The sequence below is a fragment of the Lynx canadensis genome, chromosome E1 (assembly GCF_007474595.2).
Source record: "Lynx canadensis isolate LIC74 chromosome E1, mLynCan4.pri.v2, whole genome shotgun sequence".
Lineage (NCBI taxonomy): Eukaryota > Metazoa > Chordata > Mammalia > Carnivora > Felidae > Lynx > Lynx canadensis.
In genome coordinates this window covers 2,431,677-2,444,244 of record NC_044316.2, presented here as the reverse complement: position 1 = coordinate 2,444,244, position 12,568 = coordinate 2,431,677, and the positions used below count along the sequence as shown (strand labels likewise).

The following is a 12,568-nucleotide window of genomic DNA, read 5'->3' as shown; positions in this document are numbered from 1 at the left end:
AAGTTTTGAGCTTCTCAAAAGTCCAGAGCCACCATCCTAGGCGCAGGTAGCTGCTGGGCTCCGGGGTCCTCTGGCGTCCGGCCTCGGAGCGTGCTTCCCAGGACGGTGACACGCTCCCCTGAGGTTCGGGTAAGCTCCTGCCTGAGCCAGATGAGTCCTCTCTGAGTCACCGGCTCTTGGCTCCGTGTATTTTCAGCTTGGGAGAATTGTGGGGTCTGGGGATGGGGCACTGGGGACTTAGCGATTTGGGGGAATGGACGCTTGGTTGACGGCACCGACATAGGAATGCAATGTTGGGAGGCCTCGGTGTGGATGATGGGGATGTTAGGACCAGCCGAACTCAGAGCTGAACAAGAGAGTGGGACCTTCAGCCGGCCTAAAGGGTTCTTCCCCCACCCCACCCCCATCCCAGGGCTGGGTGTGGGGAACCCTGAAATAGGACGCACAAAGCATCAGGATATGAGACGCTCGGAATTTGGTTGGGGGGACCCGTGATCCGAGATTTTAGGGCCCACAGCATCCTGGTGGAACCTCGGGCTCCATTCCGAAATGATTATTCGGGGGATGATCCGGGAAGCCCAAGCTGCTCAGGTCCCATAACTTCCGGACCTTTGTCCTTCCTGGAGTGATCTTTCCAACCGGTCCCCGGCTCCGCTAGATGGAGCAAATCCAATTAGACTGTCAGTTGTGGAAGTGGGAAGTGCTCAACGAGAGATTTGCCCGCGAAGCCCGGGAGGACTGTCCGGGCCGGAGAGGCCCACGAGCCCTGTTATTGTTTGGCTCTGCATTTACATTTTGCCACTTACAGGAGCGCTTCCGGTTTCTTTTTCCGGAGCAGCTCACTGTGCACCCGATGAGAGGGCATAGAGAGAAAATGTCATTCCGACAGGCTCCTCTAACTTGCGGAGGGAGGCTACTAGCCCCCTCCTCTACTTTTTTTTTGTCCTTCCCGAGCTACTTAGCAGCCGCTTCGGGGAGGGAAGGGGTATTTGTTTTGATGCAAACCTCAGTCCCTCCCCCTCTTTGAATGGTGTGCTCCACCCCGTTGCCTGCCATCTGGACGGACGCTACCATTGCGTGCGACGGGGTTTTAAAAAGCGTGCCGAGGGCAAGCCCTGGGTATTTTCGAGACTGGGTACGTTTGAGAATTAAATGGTGAAAGCGGGCGACGATGCGCGGTCCGTCTGTGGCGGAGACACGGTTTCTCCGGCATCCGGCTGCAGCCCAGCCATTCCGATTTCGGACGCAGAGCGAACGTCGCGGGGGCGGAAGGGGCGGGCCTGGGGGGGGCGGGGCCCGCCGAGCCGAGCGGACGGGGGGCCGGCCTCTCGCCTGTCAGTCACTTGGGGCGCGGTGTTTCCAGCCTGCGCTCGCGGTCGGCGCACCTGCTGCGTCCTGGACCCCGCGCGCGGTGCTGGCGTGCTGCTTGTTCCGAAATTGGGGTAGCGTTTCCGCCGACTGCAATTAGACGAGTCGTGGCAACTAACCACCGCGTAAAGCCCGTCAAAATACACATTGTCATCGCCCCGGAGAAGGTGGATGTGCCTCTCTTCCTAGTCGATCTCTGACCCTCATCTTTGGGTTCTGTCACCAGTTTTGCCCTTTGGAGAACGTCCTGTAAATGGAATCACACAGTATGTGCTCCTTTGTGTAGGCTTCTCGCCTGCAGCGTGATGCCTGTGACATTCACCCGTGTGACATTCCTGCGTGTATCAGTCTTGTATCAATGCTTTGCTGCTTTGTGTTTAGCCTACTCCATTGGATGAATAAACGATGGATTGTTTATCCATTCTTCTTATGATGACCCTTTGAGATGTTTCCCGTTTGGGGCTATTCTTAATAAAGCTGCTTTTAACATTCTTGTACAATTTTTTTTTTTTTTTGGACTACTTAGGAGTGGAATTGCCAGATAAGAGAGGAGATGTAAACTTGCAAATTCCTATATTTCAAAGCGGTTGTCCCGTTTTACATTCCCACCAGCAAGATCTGTCCTTCCTCACATGTGTGTGGTTTGTCAGTCTTCCTAATATTGGGTACATCGTTGTGGTGTTAATTTGCAGTCCTCTGCACTATGATCCATTTCCACCTGCTTATTGGCCATTCCTACGTCTTCATGGAAGTGACTCTAGATCTTTCCCCCCATTTCTTTGAGTTGGTGTATGTGCTGTTTAAAAATTGTGTTCCGTTGCAGGCAGTTCTTTATATATCCTGGATAGGAGTCTTTTGTCAAGTGTTTTCTCCTGTGTTTGACCTGTTGCTTGCCTATTTGTTGAAGAGGAGCAGCAGAAGATTCTTCTTTTATCTTTCAAATATTTTCTGTGACCTGTTTAGAAAAACCTTTGCTTGGGGCGCCTGGGTGGCGCAGTCGGTTAAGCGTCCGACTTCAGCCAGGTCACGATCTCGCGGTCCGGGAGTTCGAGCCCCGCGTCGGGCTCTGGGCTGACCGCTCAGAGCCTGGAGCCTGTTTCCGATTCTGTGTCTCCCTCTCTCTCTGCCCCTCCCCCGTTCATGCTCTGTCTCTCTCTGTCCCAAAAATAAATAAACGTTGAAAAAAAAAATTTTTTTTTAAAAAAAGAAAAACCTTTGCTTGACCCCAAGGTCATGAGATACTCTAGGATATTTTTCTCTAGAACCTTTAGGGTTTTAGGCTTTATACTTAGGTCTATGAGCCATAATTAATTAATTTTAAAGTAATTTTTATCATGATGGGACATACGGGTCAAGGTTTTGTTTTTATTTTTGGTTTTTCCTATATGGGTATCCCGTTCTCCTAGCTCCTAACAGCCTTCCTTTCCCCACTAAATTGCTTTTAATTGGAGTGTTTGGCCCATTTAAATGTAATGCAATTATTGTAAAATTTGGGTTTAAGTCTGCCACCTTAATGCTATTTTCTATTCTATTTCTCCTTTGTTCTTCTCTAACTTTGAGGAAGAAACAATACCAATCTAACACAAACTCTTGCAGAATAAAGAAGAGGTAACATTTCCAAACTAATTTTAGGATAATCCTCAGAATCCTGATACCAAAACCAGACAGGGACATTGCATGAAAAGAACATTTAGACCCGTATTCCTGCTAGCGCATATATATGCAAAAATGTGACAAATTTTAGCAAATCAAATCTGATAGTATATAGAAATGATAAATACATCCTGACCAAGTGGAGTTTATCTCTAGACTGCAATGATGATTAACATTCAAAAAATCGATCGGTGTAATTTGCCACATTAATGGATTGAAGGATAAAAATCCTATGATGATTTCAACAGCTGCATAAAAAACACTTGACATTATGCAATACCTTTTCATGATAAAAAAGAAAAGCCAACCCCCCAGCAAACCAGAAAAAGGAAAACTTAGGCTGTTCAAAGGCACCTCCAATCAAGTTACCATCAATACATAATAGCAAGAGACCGAATGCTTGTCCTCTAAGATCAGGAAATAGAAAAGGATTGGACTCTCACCCCTTCAACATTGTACTGAAGGTGTTAGCCAGGCTAATAGAAAATTCATTGAAAAACTATCATGGGGGCGCCTGGGTGGCGCAGTCGGTTAAGCGTCCGACTTCAGCCAGGTCACGATCTCGCGGTCCGTGAGTTCGAGCCCCGCGTCGGGCTCTGGGCTGATGGCTCAGAGCCTGGAGCCTGTTTCCAACTCTGTGTCTCCCTCTCTCTCTGCCCCTCCCCCGTTCATTCTCTGTCTCTCTCTGTCCCAAAAATAAATAAACGTTGAAAAAAAAAAAAAATTTAAAAAAAAAAAAAACTATCATGAAGGGCACTGCCTGGCTGGCTCAGTCGCTAAAGCATGCAACTCTTGGCCTCGGGGTTGTAAGTTCAAGCCCCACGTCGGGTGTAGAGATTACTTAAACAATAAAATCCTTAAAAAAAAAAATTTTTTTTTAACGTTTATTTATTTTTGAGACAGAGAGAGACAGAGCATGAACAGGGGAGGGGCAGAGAGAGAGGGAGACACAGAATCGGAAACAGGCTCCAGGCTCTGAGCGGTCAGCACAGAGCCCGACGCGGGGCTCGAACTCACGGACCGTGAGCTGAAGTCGGATGCTTAACCGACCGAGCCACCCAGGCGCCCCTAAAACTCTTTAAAAAAGCAAAGCTACCATGACTGATAAATGATTATAGCAAGGTCACAGGTTTTAAAGGTAATATACATAAACTGTATTTTTATATAATAGCAACCATTGAATCTGAAGTCAGAAAATGAATTGTAAAAACAATGCCACTTATAGTAACATCCGAAACATGGCATCCTGGGAATGAATTGAACAAAAAAGGGATGAGAGTTCTATATTAAAAACTACAAAATATTGCTGAGAGAATTTACGGAAGTTGTAGATAACAGAGTACCATATTCGTGGATGGAACACTCAATAGTGTTGAGAGGTCAAAAGTGATTTAATTCAATCCCATGCAAAATCCTAGCAGGTTCGTTTGTAGAAATTGATCAGCTGACTCCGAAATGAAAGTATAGTACAAAGTTGGAAGTCTTAAACTACCTGACCTCAAGATTCCTATAAAGCTACAGTCGGACGACAACCATGAACTAGACTAGAGCCCAGGAAAAGACACGTGAGTGTGGTCAAATGGTCCTCTACAAAGGCCCCAAAATGAATCCGTGGGGAAAGGAAAGTGAATAAATGGTGCTGTACGACTGTTAGAAGGAAATATGGCAAAGTATCTTGGGCTTGACAGGGCTGGGTCACAAGCTTGTATCAATTTGTCCAATTTTGGTATCTAAATGGTAAAATTATGCATTTCGACTTATGTAGATTTTTTACCTCAGAAACATTGGTGGGCTTCTGGGGAGCAGCTAGACATACGCTTGTGAAATTGTCCAGAGTATTATGTCATTTCCTTCTTTAGCTTTATTTTAGAAAAATACACAACACTTAGATTCCCACCAAATAAGTACACCAAATAATTATAACAATATTTTGTCTTATCTGAGTCCGTATGTTAATTACACATGTATGACTACCATCTTTTTTTTATTTATTTTTTTATTTTTTGGAGACTGCGCAAGCAGAGGAGGGGCAGAGAGAAAAGGGCAGAGGAATCCGAAGCGGGCTCTGCGCTGAGAGCAGAGAGCCCAATGTGGGGCTTGAACTCACAAACCGAGATCATGACCTGGACCAAAGTCAGTCGCTCAACCAACTGAGCCACCGGGGCACCCCCTTTTTTTTCTTTATTAATCAAGCTAGAACCCTTTGACAGTACCCCCCCCTCCCATAAGCATACATATCCCCCTTTCTCTGAAATCATTACTATCCTATCAAAACAATCCTAGCTCACCAGTAGGTTATTAGTAGTTAAACTTGGGGGGAGTCAAAAGATACACTCGGATTTTCAACAGCACAGGGGGTTGGTACCCCTAACCCCCACCCACCCTTGTTCAAGGGTCAACTGTAGTCTTTGTATTTTTAATTTACATGAACTACGTATATTTTACTGTGTTTGACTCTTCCCCACCTCCCGCCCTGCAAATTGTATTTTTTAATCCACAGGTTTCTGAGCTATATCCAGTTACACATATACAAATAAATTCATTTCCTTAAATTGCTGTAGTAAATTTCTCCTGTGAGGATACCACTGTCATTTAGCCACTCCCTGCTGATAGTAACATTGTTTCTTATCACCTGCCATCTGGGAACCATACTGACGAACATTTTTGCGCTAGCCTCCCGGTACAAAGTAGTAAGGTGTTCCGTTTTACCAGACGCTGCCCTGACTACTTTCCAGAGCCCTCTTTTTTTTTCTTCCCCCCCAATCAAATAGCTTTCGGCCAAAACAAATGTTTTTGGCACAAGGCTCTGGATGAAGCCCCGGGGGTGGGGGGGACATAATTATTTAGAGCTTGGAGGTGGCTGTGGACAGCCCAGGTTCAAATCCCTGGCCCTGAGCCCGGGTGAGTGACTTAATTACTTTAACCTCGGGTTCCCTCGGCTGATGACACCTACCTTATAGGCTTCTTGAGAGGATTAATGAGATAAGCCACCGAAAGCAGTGGGCCCCTGTGGGGATTGATTACAAACAGCAGCCATTGTCATGATGGTAGTGGGGTGGGCCTGCCCTTGGAGTCCCAGCTGAGTTTATGGCCTTCCCGCCAGGGATATCAGTGTCAAGTCCTGCCTCCCCAGACGTTTGGAAAGTCTGGTTCCGCTTCTGACAGTTTCATTTAATGGCCCTTGAGGCTCTTCTCCGTGGGGAGTACCTGCTCTGAAAAGGTTTCCTAGTGATTGTGCATTTTCGAGAGAGGAACACTGAGAATTTAGTTGCTGCCCAGGACCAAGAGAGGGAGACCTCTGTCTGTGGGGCTGTGTCCCTCCCAGCGGGACTGAGTCTCGGACTTAACCGTTGCCACACATCCCGCTGTGGCACATTTTGGGCTCTTCCTACGCTCCAGGCACTTTTCTCAGCTCCTTACATCATCCGTGATAAGTAAGGTGCAGTTTTCGAGCAAAGGACACTTAAGGCTCCGAGAGGTTAAGTAACCCTAACCCTAACCCTCACCTCCCCAAATCCTGCGAATATTAGGTGGTGCGCCGGGGATGCAGGCCTAGCCTGTCCGGCTCCCGAGCCCGTGATCTGTCTGCCACAGCTGCTCCATGTTCCCTGGTCCTGGGGACCTTTCACTAAACACACAAAAACTCAGTGCCCTGCATGGGAGGAAGCCAAAAGGCTAGCCTGTTAAGATAGGTAAAGTCACCCAGCAAGTGTAACAGTGCAATTTCAACCCTTCTGACTTCTGAGCCCCCTCCCCGTTCTCTTGAGCTCCCTTGCATAAAATCTCAAAGTTCTTTTGATCGCTGATGGAGGAGGGGTCCTGGTCCGTCCCCACAAATTAAATGTTTGGGATCACTCCCCGCTGGGGCCCTCTCTTGCTTCCTTCCACGCACGTGCGTGCGTAGCCAATACCCCCCTCAGCCAGCGTTAGCCGCCGTGACAGGCAGCCCTTTGCCAACCTCTTAATCCAAGGGCTTTTGTCAACCCCAAATCTGCACCTCCAGCCTTAACTGATTACAAAAGAGGGCTCTGCAGAGTCGTCTGTGACGAAGTAAGCATCTTACTCCTAGACGTTTGAACGGTCATTTTGAATAAAAGCTCGTTCATTCGCCTGTGTGTCAGGCACGCAATTCACTTCACCTCTCCCTGGGACTCGGGCTTCCTCGCCTGTCAGGTGACCGAGACAAATGAGACGAGGCGCTTGAAAGGATTTCACAAACCGAACCCACAAGAAAGCGCGCCCTGGATCCCACGCAGGTGGAGGCGAATGTTAAGGGAGATTATAATGGAAAAAGCTGCTTGGGACGAGGGTGGGGGGTGACAGTTTGTCAAGGCCCTACGAGACAGCAACAAAAAAGCAATGAACCTGGACCCACGCGGCAGGTGTGTTTTCTCGCAAAGCTGATAAACTTGGAGTCAGGGAAGGTGCCACGAGATGGTGGCAAGTGCCCCGGCCCGGACTGGGACCACCCCTCTGAACTCGCCTGCCCCTTGGACCGCTCACAGCCCGCTTGCTCATGGCTGGGGCACGACAATTCACTTACAGTTAGAGAGCCCAACCAGATGCAAGGCATCTGGCATTACCTATATTACTGAGGTGAGCACAACAGATAACGTGGCTGCACTGAGGAAGTTTCTAGTCCCCCAGAGGCAACAGCCGAAAGGAATAAGCAAAGGTGTCTGATGGCATACCACCCTGGAATTAGAATCAGATGACAGAGTTTGGCTGGTGGTTCTTTGACAGGACACCTGTCAAAGGTTCTTGAACCTCACAGTTCGTGAGTTCGAGCCCCGCGTCGGGCTCTGTGCTGACAGCTCAGAACTTGGAACCTGCTTTGGATTCTGTGTCCTTCTCTCTCTGCCCCTCCCCTGCTCACGCTCTGTCCTTCTCTCCTTCAAAAATGAATAAGCATTAAAAAAAAAAAAAAAAAAAAAAAAAAACCAAAGAAAGAAGAAGGCTTTGTGATGAAGGGATCTGGCGGGGAATGTCAGGGGTCCATGGAGGGATCGTCCCCCAGGTGGAGGGAGTGGCTGACAGTCACTTCATCCTTCTTAACAGGAAAGAGAGCAGAAGTAGGGTACCCTTCCACGAAGGCTTGTGGGTTCAGTGGTGGGAGGGTTAGGATTCCCTCTCTGGGTACCTTTGTGTCTGGAGGACATGTGCGAGGGGCTGGCAAAGGGTCGGGCAGGGGCAGCCCTGTTCCCGGGAAGACGGGGGACCCCGGGGTTGGGTGTGTCTCATGCCGGACCCTCCTTCCCTCCACAGCGGCCGCACTGTCCTCCCAGGGGCCACAATGCAGGAGCCGCCGTTGGAACTCACCATCGAGCCCCCTCTGAGCCAGGAGACATTTTCGGAATTGTGGAACCTGTAAGTGGGGGGCGGGGCGGCTCCCTGCCAGCCCCCCAGGACCCCCCAGTCCTGCCCACCCACCCCATTCCCCAGCCCCCCGGTGGAGCCTCTGTAGAAAACAAACCCCAGCACTGACGTTCTGCTCTTGTCTTTCAGACTTCCCGAAAACAATGTTCTGGTAAGGACTGGAGGTGGGGGGTTGCTGGGGGGGACACTATGGGGACAGGGGCCGGAGACCTGGCCCTCTGACTCCTGCCTCTCCCCCCTGCAGTCTTCCGAGCTGTCCTCAGCGATGAATGAGCTGCCGCTCTCGGAAGATGTCGCAAACTGGCTGGATGAAGCACCAGATGATGCTTCCGGAATGTCAGCGGTTCCGGCACCAGCAGCCCCTGCGCCAGCCACCCCTGCGCCAGCCATCTCCTGGCCCCTGTCATCCTTTGTCCCTTCGCAGAAGACCTACCCGGGCGCCTATGGTTTCCATTTAGGGTTCCTGCAGTCGGGGACAGCCAAGTCGGTTACTTGCACGGTCAGTGGCCCTGAGGGGCCGGTTTCCAGGCCGTAGCCCCCCTGGCTTTCTCTGTTCAGAACTTTGGGATTCCTCCTCTCTTACCTTCTTGTCAGTCTTCCTACATCCGACCTATTTAGTTTGGCCCGTGACCTTTGGCCTTGCCCCTGTCCCAAAGTTGACATTTCCCCTTTGACCTTGGGCTTCCGGCACCCGTCCTGTTCCAGTCAGCCTCGCTCACGGGGCCTTGGAACTTTTCTTTTTTCCTTCACTCCTTCCTTTCTTGGCTTTTGTAAGTGAGCTTCTGGGATAAAGACCCCCGACCCCGCCATCCGGAGCCACCTTTCCCCCCGGCTTCCGGTTGGTGTATAAGTGGTGCTGGTGCATGTGACCCACCCCACCGCCGCCCCGGGCACTCGTCCCCTGACCTGTCCATCCCTTCTCCTTCCCTCACAGTACTCCCCTCCCCTCAACAAGCTGTTTTGCCAGCTGGCAAAGACCTGCCCCGTGCAGCTGTGGGTCCGATCGCCGCCCCCACCGGGAACCTGTGTCCGAGCCATGGCCATTTATAAGAAGTCAGAGTTCATGACAGAGGTCGTGAGGCGCTGTCCCCACCACGAGCGCTGCCCTGACAGTAGCGATGGTGAGCCGTCGGGGGCTACAGATGGGGCAGGGCCTGCTGCTAGGGTCCCCCGGCCCCTGATTCCTCCCCGATTGCTCTCAGGTCTGGCGCCTCCCCAGCATCTCATCCGAGTGGAAGGAAACTTGCATGCCAAGTACCTGGACGACAGAAACACTTTCCGACATAGCGTCGTGGTGCCCTACGAGCCGCCCGAGGTCTGCTTTGGCATCTGGGGTCTCTGGGAGGAGGTGGGGGAGGGGTTTGTCAGCGGCCGTCCAGGTGGGAGATGGGGGGGGGGCTTTCTCCTTCTTATTCAACCTCCCCACGGCCGTGTGCGGTGTGCACGGCCAGCCGGGTGGTCCCCAATCCACGGTTGAGGAAACCAGCCTACACACTGCAGGCCTGCCCGGCGCTGGGTGGCCTCACTCGGCCGGATCTTCTCTCCCAGGTCGGCTCTGACTGTACCACCATCCACTACAATTTCATGTGTAACAGTTCCTGCATGGGGGGCATGAACCGGAGGCCCATCATCACCATCATCACCCTGGAAGATTCCAAGTAGGGACCCGCACGCCACCCTGCCCCAGGCCACTCTCTCCCGTGCTACCGCCCGTCCCGTCCTTCCCGCACATTCCCATCCCCGCCTGTGGAATCTCCTCTGCTGTCCCCCACCCTCCGCCTCCAAGTTTTCTTTTCTCTGGCTTTGGGACCTTCTCTTACCCGGCTTCTCGATACTCCTTAGGCTTTTAGGCTCCACATAGGATGAAGGAGGTGGGGAGTAAGGGGGGCCCCATCTCCCTCACTGCCTCCAGCTTCTGTCTTCTTACGTGGGTAGTGGGAAGCTGCTGGGACGGAACAGCTTCGAGGTACGAGTTTGTGCCTGTCCTGGGAGAGACCGGCGCACCGAGGAGGAAAATTTCCGCAAGAAGGGGGAGCCTTGCCCTGAGCCGCCCCCTGGGAGCACTAAGCGAGGTAAGCGGGCAGGACGAGAGGAGGCAGGGAGGGTGCAGTTCGGCTCAAAATTTACTCTTCTCTCGCCGTTCCTCACCTCTTTCCCAGCGCTGCCCCCCAGCACCAGCTCTACTCCCCCACAAAAGAAGAAGCCACTGGATGGAGAATATTTCACCCTTCAGGTAATCAAGGGCGGGATGCTTAACCCATTGAGCCACCCAGGTGCCCCGATTCCTTTGAAGTTAATATTACTGGGTTGAAGATTTGTTTCAAAATGTGGTTTTCTGCTTGACGGCTTTGCCTGCAATTAGGGCGTTTGCCAGTAGGGGGCAGTGGTGCCTTAAGACAATGGCTCAAGGTTGTGCCTAACTTCAGATCTCCAGTCACAAGGTGCGTTAAGTGGTACTGTGACTTTCGCCCTAATACTTCTTTATCCCCCTCCTCCCCTGCCGCAGATCCGTGGGCGTGAACGCTTCGAGATGTTCCGAGAGCTGAATGAGGCCTTGGAGCTGAAGGATGCCCAGAGTGGAAAGGAGCCAGGCGGAAGCAGGGCTCACTCCAGGTGAGTGACCTGGGCCCTCTCCCAGCCCCGCTCCCCTGCCTTCCTGCCGCGAAAGGCCACAGGACTCCATTCTAATCCCACTTTCAAGGCAAAAAGGAACTGGTGCCCTGAAAGTGGGACCTGCCCTGCTCAGTCATGCTTCAGTCTTCCCCCAGTTGTATCCTGCACCCCCTTTCGTGCCTCTTGGTCATTTCCAGCAACCCCTAGCTCAGAGCTGGGGTCCCAAATAGAGGCCTGATAACCATGTGGGAGTATGAGACACCGCAGGGTTGAGACAGTCCCCCAGCCCTGCCGACCGCCAGCAGGTCTGCGTGGCTTCGCGACTCCCTTTACTGGGCTCAGTTTCCTTGTTTGTCAGACGGGGTGGGGAAAGACGACGACAGGACCCAGAAGTACCCCGGGTGCTCAGTAAACACATCCGCGGGTGGTGGTGACCATTTCAGCTTAAATTCCCCTGCTCCTGCCTGGGGCCCTTCAGAGCCTGGATCTGAGACACGCCTCCCACTCACTGACGTCATCTCTTTCCCTGCCCCTTGTCTCGCCAACAGCCACCTGAAGGCTAAGAAAGGGCAGTCTACCTCCCGCCATAAAAAGCCAATGTTGAAGAGAGAGGGGCTCGACTCAGACTGATGTCCTTCCCCTTCCGGGCCCCCCCCCCCCCCCACTGACACCCTCACCCTTGTCTTCCTTCCCTGGCATTTTTGGGACTTGGGAGCTTGAACACACAAGCTTGGTCTGTTCCCCTGCTTGGTACAGGTATGCCTCGGAAACACCATGAATTTTTCCACTTACCTTAGCCTAAGGCTCTGCTAACAAAGTTGGCCTACGTAGTTGGTTAGTAGGGGGAGGTGGGACCTTCCAACCGAGTTTTTTAAGATTTTTTACTATGAGGAACCGTGAGGGAGATAGGAGAATGTTCCTGCCTATAAAGAGCGTTCTAGAACCAATCATACGCTGGGCCGCAAGCCCAGTTCTCTACCATTTTAACCAGCTATTGAATTTGTCCTGATTTTATTGTCCATTTTTATGAAATGCTAATAACCATACCTACCTCACGGTGTTTGTTGTGAGGGTTAATGAAATGATACATGTCTTGCCCCCAAACAGTTTTTTTATTACGCGATGTCTGAGACTTGGTGCCTTCACGGGTGCTGATTCCCTAACGTCCCTGTTGGTGGATGGGATGATCAAGTTCCTACGACCGGGACAGCTGGTCAGGGGTCCCCTCCTTGCTGGCCCGGCTGAATCCTGTCTTCCCTCTCGCCGAACCTCACTTCCTAAAAGGAAGTCTGACTCTGTCCTACGCCCGCGAGGGATCCGATCCCTGGTGTAGGATCTGTATCTATCAAGGTCTGTTCCCTGCCCCCGACTCCTCAGGATCAATTTCTTTTGCACTCTTCGAGGCACATCTGCGTATTTCCCCACACCCTTCCCCCTCTCCCCTTTTTATATCCCCTTTTTATATCGGTTTCTTATTTTACAATAAAGTTTTGCTAACACCTGTGTGTCTGAGGGGCGGGTGCCCGTGGAGGCTGCGTGGGGCCTGCCGTGCCGCAGG

At 51.4% G+C, this 12,568-nt stretch overlaps 1 protein-coding gene across 2 annotated transcripts; it reads left to right on the top strand.

Annotated features, from left to right (window-relative positions):
* Nucleotides 1-21: 21 nt before the first annotated feature.
* TP53 (tumor protein p53) lies at nt 22-12,509 on the top strand. Of its 2 annotated transcripts, none has more exons than XM_030295518.2 (11): nt 22-129; nt 8,287-8,388; nt 8,527-8,548; nt 8,642-8,896; nt 9,332-9,518; nt 9,600-9,712; nt 9,946-10,055; nt 10,333-10,469; nt 10,557-10,630; nt 10,904-11,010; nt 11,559-12,509. In XM_030295518.2, the coding sequence occupies exons 2-11, from the start codon at nt 8,315-8,317 to the stop codon at nt 11,638-11,640; spliced, it is 1,161 nt and encodes a 386-aa protein (XP_030151378.1). In that variant the 5' UTR covers nt 22-129; nt 8,287-8,314; the 3' UTR covers nt 11,641-12,509. The 2 variants fall into 2 exon arrangements, with proteins under 2 accessions (XP_030151378.1, XP_030151376.1); XM_030295516.1 differs by having other exon boundaries at nt 30-129; nt 11,556-12,509.
* The last annotated feature ends 59 nt before the right edge of the window (nt 12,510-12,568 follow it).